Source organism: Ammospiza caudacuta, chromosome 9 (assembly GCF_027887145.1).
Source record: "Ammospiza caudacuta isolate bAmmCau1 chromosome 9, bAmmCau1.pri, whole genome shotgun sequence".
NCBI classification, from domain to species: Eukaryota; Metazoa; Chordata; class Aves; order Passeriformes; family Passerellidae; genus Ammospiza; species Ammospiza caudacuta.
In genome coordinates, this window is record NC_080601.1 from 30,417,141 (window position 1) to 30,434,748 (window position 17,608).

General features: G+C 42.7%; 1 protein-coding gene across 9 annotated transcripts in view; it reads left to right on the plus strand.

The window, feature by feature from the left end:
* Window positions 1-17,608, plus strand: part of TCF7L2 (transcription factor 7 like 2) — a 168,194-nt gene that overhangs the window by 132,147 nt on the left and 18,439 nt on the right. For 7 of the 9 annotated variants that reach the window (XM_058810063.1, XM_058810065.1, XM_058810064.1 and 4 more), the window contains exons 5-7: window positions 10,654-10,786; window positions 12,889-12,991; window positions 15,674-15,760. In XM_058810063.1, coding sequence (XP_058666046.1) covers window positions 10,654-10,786; window positions 12,889-12,991; window positions 15,674-15,760 — 323 coding nt within the window. The remainder of the gene's footprint in view (window positions 1-10,653; window positions 10,787-12,888; window positions 12,992-15,673; window positions 15,761-17,608) is intronic. The other 2 variants (XM_058810072.1, XM_058810069.1) reach the window with 1 other exon arrangement.

Consider the following 17,608-nt stretch of genomic DNA (forward strand, 5'->3'; position numbering starts at 1 on the left):
TTGTTGCAGAGTAACTACTTTACAACTTTGGGGGAAAGGATGAAAAGGAGATGGGAGATTGACTCTTGGCAAACTCGAATGCCCGTGATAGTCAGCTCAGATTTAGGAAGTGGGCATCTTGTAGTGCTCGTAGGCAAAAGCAAAGCACAGGGCAGAAGGCTTTACCCTTGCTCAGTTCAGCAATGCTCTCAGGTGCCCCTGTTAATTCTCATTTAGGAGCAGCTTGGGAAAATACAGTAACTAGGGCACCTTATCTCAAAGTTCCTCTTGCATCCCTGTTGCAGTAGGTCAGTGTTTTACAGAAATATTAAATACTAAAGGAAAAGGGAGGAGGGGGAGAGAACAGAGCTAATGGTAAAGGTCTGCCAAATGTCACCTCAGTGTTACAATGACAAGAAAATACACTTTCCTTACAGCTCTCCCCCTAAGAAATTTGTTTTGAGGGATTTGACAATCTTGCAGATAAAGTGACTGCTTGCTACACTTAACTGATCATGCTCCCTCACGGCCGGCCGGCGTTTCCTCGCTGCTCTTAGTAATACCTGCGCAACCTGGCTTGGAGTAGCATTGTCATTGATTTCCAAAGTAACTGCTTTTTAGCTCTTGTGAACAGACATACCTGCGTGGGGGGGGGCGGGGGGGGGAGAAAGTCTTTTCCCCACTCCCTGGAAGGATGATGGTAAAGTGCTATATTGGAAAAGACAGGAGGCTTCTCTAAATTTTGATAACTGCAGCCGACAATTTAGAAATAAGACACTTCTCACAGCCAACATGACAGTGGATTTTGAGCATTCAGAAAACACCAGGCCAAAAAACTGGAGACATCTTGATCTTTTAAGACAGCTTTTCCAGTACTTTAAGTGAAGGGGGGGAGCGGGGAAAGAAAAAGAGAGAGAAAAGCTGCAAGGAAAATAATACAAAGCCAGCACAATTGGCATCTAGACAGTAAAGAAAAAAAGTTTTTGAGGTTAACAGAAGGAAAGACAAAGCTGTTATGTACCCGAGGGATGCAATTTTAGTGGGAATGGAAGATTTGAGTGGTAAAGGAGGAGCGCTTGCCTCTGGGTTCTCTCTCTTCCAGCAGTTCGGCTGCTGGCATCTCAATTTGAATTGCTGGGTGAGTAGCACTTTCTGCGTGCGCGCTTTCCGTCTTGACCATTGAACTTCTGATGTGACTTCTCTCCCTCTCCTCCTCTCTCCCTCTCCTTCCCTTTCTTCCTGTGTGGAATCAAAAAAAAAAAATGGGGAGGGGGGGAGAGCGTGAGAAACCAAGCAAGCATCTCCAGCTGTGACCTTTGTTAGCTACATTGTTTTTATTTATTTATTTTATGGTAATCGCCTTTTCTAGTAGGGGTAAGTGCGACTTTTCGATGCCGCTGAATTTGGCAGCGGTGGCGAGGAGCGCGCGGCAGAGCCGCTGTCGCGACACAATGGTGCAGCAGCGGGACAGTTGTTGCACTCCTCCTCTGCGCCCTTCCCTCCGCCCGGGTTTGGGGTTTGCTTGGGGGGGCGGGAGGGGGGGAAATGGGATTTTCTTTTTTCCTGGTGCATCCAGGGTGGGATCGGGGTGTGTTGGCAGGGCGGCGTTTCGGAGCCCGGTGTGCAGCAGGTTTCGGGGGCTGATTCCTGGCTGCTGAACAATGGTTACCAGCGAGGGAGAAGTGTGAGCGCGTGTAGGGCTGTGTTACATCTGCAGTCAGGCACTCACACGGTGACCATGACATCACTAGCTTTTCTTCTCTTTTTTTCCTTTGGGGCGGAGGGGGCCACTTCAAAGCTTTCTTCAGTTCAGTACGATATTTCCTAAACTCTGAAACCATGAAGGTAAAAATGTTTGGGTTTTGGGGTTTTTTTTCTTAAAGGAAGAAAAGTTGGTTTGTAGCAGGGCACATATGTTACAGTTAAGGGGATTTGGAGATGGAATGGTTTAACTCTTGTCATACACGAAACGAGATTTTTTGTTTTAATTATTAAAAATGCTACATAGTACTATTTATTGGGTGCTTTTGATCCTGTGTTTGGTTGACAGTTAAATTTTCTGAGTTCTTCAGAAAGCTCATCTGTAGTGTGAAAGGGGAAAATTTTAGGGACACTGCATAAGAATTATTTTACCCAGGGATAAAGGAGTATGAAAAATCAGACTGAACGCTGATAAATATGAGTTAGCACATGTTTTAATACAGTGCTTCTGTGTTTGCTTTCAGAAGTCCACGAGACTTTGTTTCTCCTATTATTATAATTATAAATTGCAGAAAGTAAAGCTACCCCTCAGCCTGTTTTATGTATTACCCTTACTTGCACACAGAAAATAGAAACTTACTGATGAATTCTACAATGCATCAGATTTTCACTGTTGGTTTTGTGGAAGTCTTGAGTTTCTGCTGTTTCCTTTTCTAACTCTGCCAGACTTGCTTACAGAGTCACTTTATCCAGGAGGAGGATTTCTATCATTTCAGTACTCTGTGGTACTGAAATGATAGAAATAAGCCTGATGATAGAAGTAAGCCTGATTAGCTTACTTGATTTATTTGCCTTTTCTTATATAAAACAAGGGATAAAATTCTGTAGAATTTGTATAAAATTATTTAATCTAAATAGACAGTTATTTAGATGTTTTTGCTTTCACTGCGTGTTGTTGCATATGCAGGTTTTACAAGACTGGTGGTGAGATCTCACAAACATTATATCTTTAGAGGAATTTTTTTTTTACTGGGGCTTGGGGCAAAAGGCCTGACAGCACTGTGTATACGTGCCTGTTACTTTTCTTCTGAAATACTTTCAAGGTGTTTCAGGTCTGATGTGCATTTAACATAACGTTTTTACGGAAATTTTTTGAATTTATGCAAGAAATAATTGGTCTGGATTTACTTAATTGCATCAGTTAATTGTGCAGCATGTAATGTTTTTAGCATATAAAAAATGAAAAGTTTTTAGAGCCTTGTTATTTGTTAAGGAATTTAATATGCATTTGCTACATATGTTGCATATCGGTGTTGAGCACAGTCTGCTGTGAATGCTGCATTTTAAAAAGCTGTACTGAAAACTTGCCATCATATCTTAAGGCATGTATGTGCATGGTAGGTTTTAAATAATGCTGTTATTACTGAAATTACCAAATACAAGAAGGCATAGGTGTACATGCTAATTTTTATTAATTTCTTGCAGTTTTTTGACGGCCTCGCATTTAAGTTCTTGCTATAGACAGAAATCACAGATGCCCTAATAAAAATCAGGAGCTCTTTTGCCTACAAAACAGTATATATGCCTGCCTAGTGCTGAAATAAGTGGTTTATAAGCAAGAATTAAAGCTGTTTATAATGAGGCATTTCAGAGACTGTTGGACAGTAAATCAAATTGCTTGACTAGGTATTCACATAAAAACATAGAGGAAGGTCTGTCGGGGCAATTATATGCACTATTTTGCTTATATTTGCTTTTTTGTCTGCTTCTCATCTTCTCTTAATTTTTGTGCTTGTATTATTGCTCTGTGCCTCTCCCCTTCCTACCTTATTTGTGTTCAGGACCATTTCCCAAAGACCTGCTTTGGTTTCACCCATCTCTATGCTTAGTGGTTGTGCATCCAGCACACCTTGTACTGGTATGGTTTAGCAAAAAGGTGTTTTTCAGTTTTAATGTAATATATATCAAGTGTTTTTGCTTTTTTGCCTTGTTAGAATGAATGAAGGCTTGCCTGCTCTGCAGAGATGGTATCTGTCTAGTAATTAAAATTACCTAAAGTCTGCAGAGAAAACACCGAGTATTTGTCACATTGGGGAAGAAACTGCCTCTCCTTTTGCAATGGAAGAAATAAATATGGGTGCTTTTTTACCTGAAACTTGAAGAGACTGAGCACTACCCTGTCCTATTGGTATGGAAAAGTCCACCTGTTGATCAAATAATCTGTAATGTTGATCCTCAGTGTAAGGCTTGCCTGGATGCATGCAGGCCACAGTTCTGGGCTATAGATGATGTAACTGCTGTGTGAATTCATGTGCTGAGGTGAGGCAGAGCAGGCGAGCAGAGTGCTTTCTCTTTATCAGTGAAGCCTTAAGAGAATAGGTAAGGTAAAATCTATCTGCTGTAAATGTAATCCCAGTGTTGCTGAAGGATCTCAAATTATAGACTTGTGTAGCAGGTGCTTGTTTGGTTCTGACCTGACATTGGAGTAACACCACATTGTCCAAGACTACAGCACTTAACTTGTATTTAAAACCCCAAGTTTCTTTCTTCTGCTAAAAAAAAAATATATAAAAACCCCACTCCAAGTACCATAGGAATAAACTTACAGCCCACAACAGCTTTGAAAGCAGAATGTGAGCACACTTAATAATGTTTTACTACTAGTGTGTTTTATCCTCCCGCGTCGGAACTAACAGGCGGTAATTAGATAGCTAAACCCCAGTCCTTCCCCTTGTACACTAGAGGATTTGGCGTATGCTAATTGTCACCAGATCATTTCACATAATTGCCTTTCGGCGAAATTAAGTGGAAATTTCCTGAACATCTTAAATCCTCATTTCCCCACCCCCTCCCCTCCGTACCTTTGCACCCTGACAGGAAGGATGTGGAAAAATGTCAAGCACGGTGGCTTAGCTCTCCAATATTCAGGGGACACTTCATCTGAATTAAAGGGGGGGAAAAACCCAAAATTATTCTTTTCATGAATGAATTGCTGGACACTTAAAAGCAGGAAGCTGATTTTGTTGTTTTGTCTGAGAGACTGCTAATAGACCACGGGGTTTTATTGAAAGCCAGCAGTTCTTGCAGGAGCAGGTAGGCACTCAGTGGCCTGGGAAATGGTGAGGGGGGGAAGGGGAAGAAACAGAAGGCTGCTAAAGTGTGTTTGTTTGTGTATCCCCATTTTTTAAAATTTAATTTAATTTTATTTTTATACTAAGGGTAGGACAGAGGGGGTTGTTGCATGGGTTTCGGGGTCATTTTTTAAGGCTCTGCCTGGGGAGGGCATTGTCCCAGCACATGGTTGTCAGTGCTCCTGTCATCATTTGTGTGAAAGAAGAAAATGAGCCTTTTTCTAGCAGGGTGAGTTGTGATTATCAATGGAGGCCTTGTCTCCTGCTACAATGGGCAGTTAGCTTAGGGCAGGACCTTAGGCAGGAATCAGCTACATTAAACTGAGAAAGGGCTCAGGCCACTGTATCAGCCATAAAGGAGCAAAGGGAAGTAGTTTTCAGGAATGCTTAGTCAGGTGTGAAAGCATCCTTAAAAAAAATAAACTGTGACTTCACTAGCTGTGCAGGGCTGGGTGAAATTAAATCTTTGATATTTTTCAGGAAATGCTTCATCACTCGTGTTGAATTTTTATGCTTGGGGAGGGGATGAGTACCAAGTTACATATAGCTGGTGGGTTTGGTTGGCTTTAGCTTCTCAGTTAACCCAAATGGTGTGCATTTTCCTTGGTGTAGTTTGGGGTGCCACCCAGAGTGGCTCCTGATGTGGGTGATCCCCAGACCTGCAGTGGTGCTTACAGATGTTCTGCTTTGGGTGGTGGTGACTCTGCTGGAAATGGAAAAACATTTCAATATTTGCAGCGATATTTTGGGATTTGCCTTTACTTGCAACTTAATTTCCTGGTTTGTGTGGGGTGTCAGGGTGGTGAGGGGGTGTAAGGATGTCATTCCTAGGCAGAATCAGGGAGAGATCGACCTTTAGAAAAAAAGAAACGCCTTTTATGAGTATCTTTGGAACTGCAGAGCAGTTCAGGAGCATCTGTTAGCATTTCACTGGCCACAGGTCAGCAAAACTGCAATAGCATTATCTGGAAAATACAGAGAAACACATATTTTTAAATGTGAACTGGTATTGAATGGTACTCCTTGCTAAGCCCAGGGAGCAACTCCAAGAGGGCCTTCTAATTCAAGACCACTGTCGACCTGCATCCACCCTGGAGGAGGGGAAAAGGCTGACAAACCCTCTTCTGTGCTGCTTTTGTTTTATTGTATTGTACTGGCTCATAAAAGCACTTTCAGGGCCCATCTTTCTTCAGCAGAAAAGGAGAGCAGTGGGGAAGAGGAGGACATGGCAAAAAGACAGGCGGAGCTCTAGCTGCATTTGTTTTCAGTGTCTCTTGATTAGTAGGTTTTGAGGAGGATGGAGAGCTCTCATTCCTCTGATCGTGGAGGAAGGGGCCGGGGCTCTGGGCTCTGGGCTCTGGGTGTGAGCACCTGCTCAGTCCCTCCCGCTGGTGGGTGGTTGAGGGGTGCCCGGTGGGCTGCAGCACCTCCCAGGGCTTGAAGGACGTTTCAAAGGGCACCAGGTCAGGGAAAGGGCTGCAGCTGCATGGGCTGTGCTGGCAGCTGCTGGGGTTTGAGGCTGGGTTGGTGCAGGAGCCTCCCCCTGCCCTCGGGATGCACTGGGAAGGAGTCAGGGGCCGGAGGCTTTGGCCGCTGCCATGCTGACATGGCATGATGGCTTGTTTTCAGCCTGGGTGGCTTTTGTGCAGACGTGCCTTTACTAACCCCACATTATTCTGGTGAGGACATCCTCTGGTGTCTCTGTCATGGTTTTTTTTCTGACTTGGAGTTGATATGACACTGTGGTTTTATTGCCAAAGCCAAACAAGCCATGAATTTGCAAGCAGAAATTGCAGTCGTAAACTCTTCCTGTTTAGAGGTTGGTTTCTCTTTGTGTGCTCAACAATACAATGTTTCATCTTACACAAGTCCTATGTTGCTTTCAGAGACTTAGGAACTATTGATTTATGCAGCATGTATTAACTTCTTCAATAAATGGGGAGTATTCATCAGTGGGGTGTATTAAATTGGGCTGTATACGCATAGAAGCATCTTTCATCCTGTTAATGAAATGTCCTTACCATGCAACAAAGACTAATACACAGCAATTTATACACACAATCCCCTGCAGTTTAAATCTGAAGTTCAGATAGGTTTTTTTGTTCCCTAAAGGCACCTATCAGAACTTAGTTTAAATAGATCTCAGTACTCCTTTCAAACATTTATCAGTCCAAAATTTGTTGTGGTTTTGGTGCAGGAATTTTTTTTGTTCTAGAGCTCCATTATTGTTTAAACTGATCTGTGTTTAAGCACTCCCAGAAGCATTTCAAATTCATATAGAGAGGTTTAGTAGTAGAGCCCCTGTGGGGACAATTTCTTCTGGTTGCTTCAGGCAGCAGTTACCAAGAAAAGCAAACTTCTCTTGTCTTTTTGCAATTCTTTACCATGCCCTCTAAGCTACCATATGAGACCTCAGCTTTCAATGGACAGGGGTGATTTATCAGCAGAGGGCTTGGTACTTCTTAGGTGCTGGGATTTCTCTCTAGAAATCTCCACTTGTTCCAGTCCTGTCAGCACATGCCCTGATGCTGATCTGTGTGTACCAGTGCAGCTCCCTTCCCATGCCTGACAGAGCCATACATGGAGCTCTTCAGCTTGCCAGAGAAACGCCTGCATCTCACAACGGCCCTTAGCTTAAAACGGCCCTTGATAAAGTGCTCACAAATGTATATTGGAGAATATTGCCTTTTGCAGGGGGATGTCTAAAGTCATCTAATCCGTGTCTCCTATTGATGGTTTCTGTGGTTTACCTTTCATTGCCAGTGGATGGGGTTAGGACCACACTTGTAACTCAGGCAGAGCTCCCATTGGCTTCAAAGGAAGATGCATCTGCAGGATTAATCCTGCTCTTTCCCAGATTGTCCTTTATTTTTATTTTCCAAGGAAGCTTAGTTAACTTCAGGAACGGTACTTTTAAAGAGCAGCTTGTTTAGCATATTATGCATGTTTAGCTTGGCTTGCAAATTGTGTGTGCTGTTCTGAGGGGAGTTATGGTCCCTTTCCCCAGTGTGTGCCAAACAGTGCAAAACGTAATGGAAACCTGTCCCTGGGTAGTGGTACAGATGCAGACTGACTCGCTGGGAAGTGGATCACACTCCTCTGTCCCGGTTTTTGAGCATCTATATGATAGTTTCTCCCTTTCCCCTGGCACATTCTCCCCCCACCTCTGCCCCAGCGTCATCAGTGTCAAAAGAGTATCCTACCCTTACACCTTTATATGAGTGGTCCATTTGAGTGCATGGTAGTAACCCGAACAAAAATTACTTACCAGGGGAAAAATTTGCAGACCTAAGGTTCAAGCTCTTAATTGCTGATTTTTATTTGCTTTACTTTTGCTTTTTATTTGTGTCTGAAACATGTTAAGTGAAATACATCATAATTTAGCAGTTGTTCTGTTTTGTGGAGATATTGTGGGCGGTCTTGGTATATCAAAGCAAGGAATGGCGGTTTCCCACAGTTGACATGTAACCCCCTATGGTACATCTGGCTTTGGTGATGGAGCCATGTCAGTCCAGCTTTCCTCTCATGTGTTGTTTCTTGTTTCTCGGCTTAAGTCTGACCCTCTAATGTTACTCTACATATTTTTTTAGCTAACCAGCTCCAGTTTCTGTGAAAATAAGCTCTCTGTGGAAGACAGCACTTAATGTCTGTCAGGGTCTGGGTGAGGTTTACCATGATGTGCAGATAGATAGAGCTGGGGGAGCACAAAGCTACAGCCTGTATTAACTTCTTCAATAAATGGGGCCACATTGTGGGTCACCTAACAGCAGGAGTTCACACAATTCTTGGCCAGAAAAAGTAGCTCTTATTGGAAATGATCATTTTTGTGAACCTCATCAACTGGTCATTTGGCTTGTAATGTCATGTGTTGTTGGGTAGATGCCTGCTACTTTGTATGGTGTGAAATATAATTTGTTAGGTGAAACCCTTACCAAAGGCTTCAGTTACTTTAGACTGCTTGGGCTGGTTCACTTGAAAGAGAACAGATTTTGGGTTAGAGCATCTCCTTTGGCTCCTCCTAATGTGAAACCATTACAGATCCATGTGGCCAAAAGTTGTCCTTGGCTGTTCAGCTGGCAGATGTGACCCACAACCCAGCCAGCACAAGCTGCTGTTAATCATAGCATTGGCTGTTGTGACCACGTTCTTCTCTGCATGGTGGCCACTTGACAGTGGAATCCCCTGTGCCAAGCGCTTGGTGGTGGAGAGGAATCATCCCATGTAAGGGTGGCACAAAGAGATGAACATGGTGAAGAACACAGGAGAAGTTGTGGGAGGCACAAGTACAGCCCTTGTCTGGCTTCTTTTGGATGCACACTTTTTCCTGCAGTTATCAAAGCAGTGAGCCCAAATAGCCACTTATGGCAGGGACTGGGGCTGGGGGAGCCAAAGGGGCTTCATTTGGCCAAAGCATGGTGGAGGAACTTCTTGTTCATTCAGGGAAGACAGATGTTTCTTTTCCTCCTTGCTCCCAGTTTGTCTTCCCTCTTCCTTCCCCACAGTCTAGCAGCTCATTCCCAAAGAATAACTGAATTATTTTTGAAATGCTTTTAAGGGAAGCTCAGAGCATTGGAAGCCGGATCAGATAACAGCAATAGCTTGTCTAAGGTGGCACGCTGAGGGTGTGTGTGTGTGTTTGGGGGTGCTGGGGAGGGAGCAGGAGAGTGCTGGCAGACCCTGAACAGCAGCGGCGCTATCGTGGCCACCATGGTATCACTACTTTATTTTAATGTGATTCCTTTTACTTGATGTTAATGCAAGTTGTTCCTTACTTAAAGTAATAAAAGGAAATGAAGACACATTCTAAAATGAAACCTGACTCTAATCCATTCATCATCTAATACCAGCCTCTTTATCTTTGCTGGTACCTAATCTGGTTAAATGTCCCTGTTGTAGGATTTTAGTGAAAATCCTCTATGGGGAATAGGGTTTTTTGCAATTGGATTACTCACAGTAAATGGTCCAGCGGTTCAGCTGGTTCAGCTTAATTTTTTCTTTGTGATCTTGTAAGGGTAAGTTACAGTTCAGCCTGCCTTTTTCTTTCATTCATTCACTCCTTTTAATTTTTTTTTTTAAATTGTTGTTGAGAAAAATATTTTTTTTCCCCAGAGCTAGGAATGTGATGGGGAAAACCTCATGATATCTACGTGATTATTCCCCCTACAAGAGTGTTAATTTCAATGGCTTTATCTGGGGGGTTTTGCCATTATTTATATAGCTGAATATTTTAGTAGCCTAATTAATCAGTATCCAGTTTCCATTTATTAGCGCTCTCTGATGAATTGATAATTAATCAGCTCTTCTAAAATATATATATAAAATATGCAGGTGATCGCTTGTCAGCTTAATGCTTGCTGATGAAGGGAATACTCCAGCACTACAAAGGCTTTTTATCTGGAGTATTTGCAATGAGCAGTAAAATGCAGAACTGAGAGTGAGGACAGGAAGGGGAGAGGAAAAGACCTACAGGTCATTGAGCATTTGGGTCTCTTGCTAATTAAATGGGGGACTCTCTCAGCCCCTCACTGAGGAGTCTGCCTGCATCTTGAAGGTGAAGCACAAGATTATAAAAGAAAAAGGAAAAGTTTTAAAGAATTGCTGTTGCTCCATACAGGAGCATGACAGGTCAAAAAGATTAAAGAACCTCAACAGCAGGGAAAGTGTGTGAGGAGGTTTTAAGCAAGAGGGTGGGAAAACTGCAAGGGTGACGCCGAGAAGGAATCTGGAAAAGTCTGAGGGTCACATTGAAATCCTGGCTACTCAGATTTTTTGTGTGTACTCATGCTGTAGTGGGGGGATGCCCAGCACTGCCCTAACAGTGTCAACCTTTTTCTCTTGACAGTCTAACAAAGTGCCAGTTGTGCAGCACCCACACCATGTACACCCTCTTACGCCGCTTATCACATACAGCAATGAGCACTTCACACCAGGAAACCCTCCTCCACACTTACCAGCTGACGTAGACCCCAAAACAGGTAGGTGGGAAGTATTTTGGGGTTGCTTTTGGGAGGGAGTGGGTGGATCTTCCCTTTTTGCGCATTAGGGGAGCGGAGTGCGGGAGAATGGATTTCCCATGCTGGAGCACCAAAGGGGGCATGTAAAATGTCAAAGCCAGACAAAATACTTTCTTTTTAAGCCAATTAGACTTCAGAAGGAAACCTACTGGGTGCATTTTCATAGAGCTTCTGCAGGGTGACACCAGAGTTGCATGTGTGGGGTCGCTTGCAGGTGTGTTTCTTTGCAAGCATGATACCCCACCTGGTAGTTCAATCTACCAGTGCTTGGTTTGCATGCACGACCCAGAGAATTAAACATGTACATTCTGTGATCTGCACTTACAGAATTGCAGCTGGAATTTTAAAGGTGGTGGGTCATGACCGGTTTCAAAATGAATCTCTTTTAATTCCCCAAATCCCATTGTTTCTGTGTCAGGAGTTCAGCCATTTTTCTTCTATAATGTTGAATTTTCATCCACTGTAACTACTTAGCTCCAGCTTTACACTTGCAATTCTTTTCCCCAATGTAAGTCTACCCAACTCTAAGTTCAGCCTGAAGGGCACTCTGCTTGAATATAGAGCACCACGTAAAATCCTGACTAGATTTATTGGTGTTACAGAGTAGAATTTACATGTTATTCTAACTTTTTAAGAGTCCCTTCTTAACCTGAGGTCCCAAAGAAGTCAAACAGTGTCAATCTTCTTTCTCCAGGCTGTGCTGAGTTCCTAGTGACAGTGGTTTTTGGTTTTGTTAATCCAAGCCCCATTTAGTTAATTGTGAAGTTCATCAGAAACAGAATTCATGTCAAAGGAATCACTCTGTGTCAGCCTTAACTTATGCAGATAATTTATCTAAACTCCAGCCCTTGAATGAGACTGTGCATTAGCTGGTTGTCACTCGATATGCTTCAACCGAGGCCCCCTTTTAATTGTGCTTAATGCTGACTTCACATGGCTTGAAAGGAATCCATCTCACCATCCCTGGGTATTGCAAGTGAATGGCATAGTCAACCTCTCATTTAAATAATGGTAGTACAGGGAATAGCTCTTAAATGGTTATCGTAAAACATATGATTAACGTCTGTAGACTGTTTGCTTTTCTTCTGTGAACATTCTTTCAAGTGTGCAAATAGCTCACTGGATGGTTAAAGCCCAGTTAATCTGTTTGGGTTTTGTAATGGAGAAAAAGCAATGTCTGCATGAAAATGTCACACAAGGAGATTTAATTTAGAGATTAAAAGCTTCCCAAGTGACTTAAAAAAAAAGTTTTTAGCCCTGAATACAGTACCCCTTCTTTTTAATGCTCTCTGTTTTAATTTTGTTTCTGCTGTGTAATTGTGCCCTGGCTTGTTAATTGAAAGACCCAGCTTTGTAACCCTTACTCCTCTGAGTAATTCCTATTTGCTCTTAAGGTAAGGAGCGTTAATATTTAAGGCTTGTGTCTGGAGCTGGTTTCTGCTTTCTGAGTAGGAACTGTACCTCAATCCAGAGAGGATGGGTGGGCTCTCCATCCTCCCCTGCACACCTTCAACATCTGCCCCTGGTTTCACCAAGCATTTCCAGGGGTCCTCACCTCCACTCCTGGTTTCAGAAAAGTTTTCCTAGGTTTGTTCAAAAGGAAACATCATTTGCAATTTTAATGACTTTTAAACTTGTTCTGGAGATTGCATTGGAATAATGCCATGTTATTGAGTACCCAGTCACCACATGGATAGGGCCTGTGGTCTTTTGGCTGACTTTGAAACTAAAATAACCATGAAGCTGTTGCAGGGTCCATCTTTGTGTTGAACATTTAAGAGAATATCTAGTACAGCATCACACCAAAATCGTGTCTGAGACTGCTGAATTCTGAATAACAAAAATAATTATCTCTGACTGGAGAGGTGACTGAGAGAGTGAATAACATTTTTTCTTGTTTAAAAAATGAGAATGTGAAAAAGCCTTTGAAAACCCTAAGCAAAGTCACAAATACTGTAATAAAGTAAATTGACGGAAATTTAGAAACATATGTGTTTTTTTCTTTATATTTTATTTATTTCCATATTTCAATACTGATGGTGCTTTATGTTCCTCTTCTATAGGAATTCCAAGGCCTCCACATCCTCCAGATATATCTCCTTATTATCCATTATCACCAGGCACTGTAGGACAAATCCCCCATCCGCTAGGATGGTTAGTACCACAGTAAGGAGTTCCATTTTTTTAATTTCTTTTTTCTTTTTCTGATGTGTAAAATTTATGTAAAAATATATGTGTGTGTGTATGTATGCATGTGCATTGGGATAAGTTTGTTTGACAACTGCCACTTCACTGAGTGTTATGAATTTACCCACCTCATGAAGGTTAATTAAAATATATGCCAGGTCATGTGGTCATAAACAAAATCTGAGCAGTTGGACACAGCTTTGCATGTCATCCTAACCAGCTGACAGGTCATGAAGCATGAATTTTGAAATCCTTCTGCAGAAATGTCCTTTTCTTGTTACTGCCCTTACACTGCACCATATGAATTTTTCTCAGATTTGGTTTTCTTGGGGCTCGGGGTGGTTCTCACAGACCCTTTGTTTTCTTTTTTTACTAGGCCCATCCTCACTACAAATTTGCAATTTTAAGTTTCATTTGCCTTGTCTTTTGAAAACTCTTTTGTTTTACTTATGAAACAGTAGAGCTTTACATCAGCCATGAGCAGCATTCCTAGTTGAGATGTGGCTGGGCAGTTGGCAATTGGCATCTAAGGAATGGAATTTTAAGTAAAAGGAATTAGTTTACTTTAAAACTGGTTAAGAAAAAAGAAATGGAAAATTTGGGATTTGGATTCATTTTCAACTCCTCAGATCCCACTTGCAGAGCCTTGCTGGGTATGAGGCTCCCAGCAGTAATCAAGTCCTTATTTTCTTTTATTTCCTATGTTGCCATCTCTCAATAGGTTTATAATATACTTAAGCACTGCCTAAGCCTTTTGTGTAGTATATTTGATTTAAATGCTTATAAAATCCATTTGTATTGCTGGATGCAACAGTTCTCTGCATTATAAATCAAGACTTCACCCTGTTTTTCTCACATAACAGGCCTCCTCTGTTTTGGGGTGATCATATTTTTTATAGAAATGAATTGCCCAAAGTTCAAAATAGTTTGCTCCTGCTTGAGGTTGTTTCTCCAGCTGTGCTAAAAATACTTCTTCACAATTTCTTCCATGAGGAACTGGACTTGATACCCCAAATGGAAAGCAGGACAGGGCAGGAGGTCACTGCATATCCCCAGGTCTTGGGCAAGACCTGGTGGTGGCCATCAGGGCCCTTGCAGTGGTGGCATCAGAGGCCTTGGAGACCTTTCTCAGATACAGAAGTGTTGATGCAGGAGAGATGGAGCTTCTGGCCATTTTGCAGGCTGCCCTTCCTTGTGGGTGGTCATGCAGCTATTTTGGATAGAGGTTCCCCCATCCTGAAGGTGAAGCATGTCCATCACCTCTCTGCTGAATGTTGCTTCTCCAGAAGAGCACATCATGAGCAGAAGAAAAAACCAAAGCATTGCTCCCTGAAATCTGAAATTCCTCCTAGTTTGTGGTGGTTTACCTTTTCTAAAAGACACCCTGAACAATTGTAGACTGCATGTGAGCTCCTTAGTTCAAATTTGCACAGCAATAGCCTCAACATTTCAAACAAATACACTCAGCTAGTGCCAAAAGTCAGTGACATGAAAGACATGAGGGTGCAGGGAAGAAACTCTTCAGTGTCCCTGGCCTATACCCCATTGCTCATGTGGGTGTCTGTACTGTGCAGACACAGGTTTGTCCTCCTTGCACCTCATGCCATGGCTGCCAAAGCACACGGATGATGCCACGTGTAGCCAGTTTCACCAGATGGATGCTAATGCCACCTCTGTCTCTGGACAACTCTGCCATCCCCACTGTTTCAGAACAAGTCAACACCATGGTGTGCTTGCCTACCCACAGCTCTTACAGCTTCTCCCAGTGATTTTTGGTGAGAGGTGACACCATCACATAGGCTTTTGCTCTGGGAGAGCGGCACGGCCAACTTCACAGAAGTAACCCCAAGTTTTTCATTTCCCCTCTCCTTGCCACTTGCACTTCACCATCAACTTCCCAACCCATCTGTCCTCCACTGGCCTGCATGTTCCTGGCATAGCACCTTCTCCGAAAGCATCCTGCCCAGTCAGATGATGTATTTGAAGGACAGATGAAACGAGCTAGCCAGCACAGACAAACCTCCATCAGAAAATTTGTGTGTCTTTCATGAGGATGCTGTTTTGCATGTTGCTGTATTTTTTAATTATTGTAATGAGGTGTGATTGTCTATTGGTTACCCACAATACTTCTTGGGGACTCTCCCCCGGTAACTCTTGTCAACACTTGTTAATCTGACAAAAGGCTACAAATTAAGCTCTGTTAATTTAATGTTTTCTCACCGAGATCTAAATACCGAAAGAGGCCCAAAGCGCAACTGAAGTCCTTTGATTCACTGTACTTTATTTTGGTATAAATTTACATTCATTATTGTTTTCCTTTGGATGTGTAGCCCTCAATTAGTGTGATGGCTCCATTAAAGCAAGCGAGACTTCGCCTTTAATTATTACAACAAAACACCTAGTTTCAGCTTGGGGAGAGGGTCTCTATTGACATAAGCAGAGGTTATAAAATTTAATTAGCCATTCCTATCAGATTTATGGCATTCAAATTGTTCTGTGTTTCTTTCCTTTGATCCTTGCTGTACAATCCCCAAGATTTTTGTTCTGATCAAATGAGAATAAAGCTTACTGTGCAGAGAGAAGTTTTTTGTTGTTCTTTTTTTTTTTTTTTAAGCCCTTTTTTCCTTTCTCTCATTCCCTCTCTCCCTTCTTTTTTGCCAGGCAAGGTCAGCCAGTGTACCCAATCACGACAGGGGGTTTCCGCCACCCCTACCCAACAGCTCTGACCGTCAATGCTTCCATGTCAAGGTGAGTTCAAATGCTGAGGTCCTAAATCAAGAGCAAATGTAGCTCCTCCTCCCACTCTGTAGGAGAGCATTTCATCTAGGCAGCAGATTCCTGAAAGCACTTGAGTTAAACATCCATCCTTAGCTTTTTGGTGGGGTGGAGGAGAGGGCGAGGCCTACCTTCCCATGTGAGGAGAAGGTGGTGTCCTGATGCTGTCATTGGGCCTCAAACATTTGCCTTAGAGGGAGAGGTGGAGGAGTGAGAAGCCACCTTTGAAAGCCAAACTAAATGAAAGAGCTGGGAGAGGGTAATGTTGAAAAAGCAGGGATGAGAAGTGGTGATAGCCTTTGCTTTCCTGGTGGCCAGCAGCCAGAGCGGCGCTGTGTGCGCGGGAGGGGAGGCTCAGGAGGGAGGAGGACTGCTCTTCAGCAGAGTTGGGAGGAAGGTTATTGTGCTGTATTTTCCCCTCCCAAAGCTCCAAACACTAATAGTCAACATAAAAGGGCCTGCCTGACCCTCAAAAGCTTTAGAAGTATATATTTCTCCCCCTCCCTACCTCCAATTAATTCCATCTAATTTTCCAGGGGCTGCTAGTTTTATTTACAAACTGGTTGGCAGCACTATGTTTAAGTAATCAGTAATTGCTCCTAATGATAGTTTTATTTTCTGTTCATCTGATTTTCAGCCTGGTTAATTAAATCGGTGGAAGTTTAGACTTTCCTGATGGGCTGAAACAGCTAATCCATTTTGATGATGGCACATAATTAAATTAGCATGCATTACATAGCAAGGTTCCACATCTCTTCCCTGCTCTGTCCCTTCCTCTCCATCTCTGCAGTTTAATATGTGAGCACTGGTGCATAGATGATCTAAGGAGGAAAAGACTGGTGAGGGCTGGGGGGAAGCACACCTCATTGAGAAGTGGAAATCTGTACCTAGGGCTCGTGAATGAATGGGTGGGAAAACAGTGTGGTGTGTGCTTTAGATAAGTAAACAAAAAACTGAACATTTAAATTAAAATGCTGTCCCAGCAAATAGACAACTGGAATATCAACTTAAAAAAAAGGGTAGTCCCAGACCAGAAAAAAAATACTAGGCTGGGGAGAGAGCTGCAAATTTAAACAATGGTTCCCTCCCCCTGTTTAATCTTTTTTAATATCTATAAAAGACTTGCGGGCATGGTGTGAGGCAAAGTAGAGCTTGATTTAGTTTAATTATTATTAGAGAGGCTAGTCATTTGAGGGAGGGGGGAGATGTGGAAGCAGGGGGGGCTATATTCCCAAGATAGACTTTATGAAAGGTATCTAGTTAAAAAGAGTACACAGCAAATTAAATACATTATTGTGGTAATGGGACGACAGAAGTAGAGGTCTATTATACTTATGGCAGTTATAGGAAATGTAGGCTCCTTGCCCTGTTCTAGCACATCCTTTGATATTCATTCCATTCAGCAGCAGGGCCAGGACTTCTCAGAATTAAGTGATGGGTCATTATACTTTAAACACCATGGAGAAGCCTAGATTGGCAATTAAACAGCACTTGCTGACACTCGCTTGTGCCACCCTGTGACCCCCTTTAGATTGAGTTGTTGGAGCTCGGGGCCCTCAGCCTGCTAAATTGGTAGCAGGCACTTCTCCTGACGAGGGCTGGCTCTGAAATCTGCCGGCTTCAAAGGGAGCAAGATCATGTATAAACCATAATGTGGGTGCACCGTGGCTCAAAAAATAAGGCAGGAATAGATGAAATGTTACAAGTGCAAGGGGAAAATGAGAGAATAATGACAAATCTAATGCAACTCAAAGCAGAATTGTTGCACAGAAAAATGCATCCCACTGCTTGTGCATAAAATCAAGGCAGGCAGATGACATC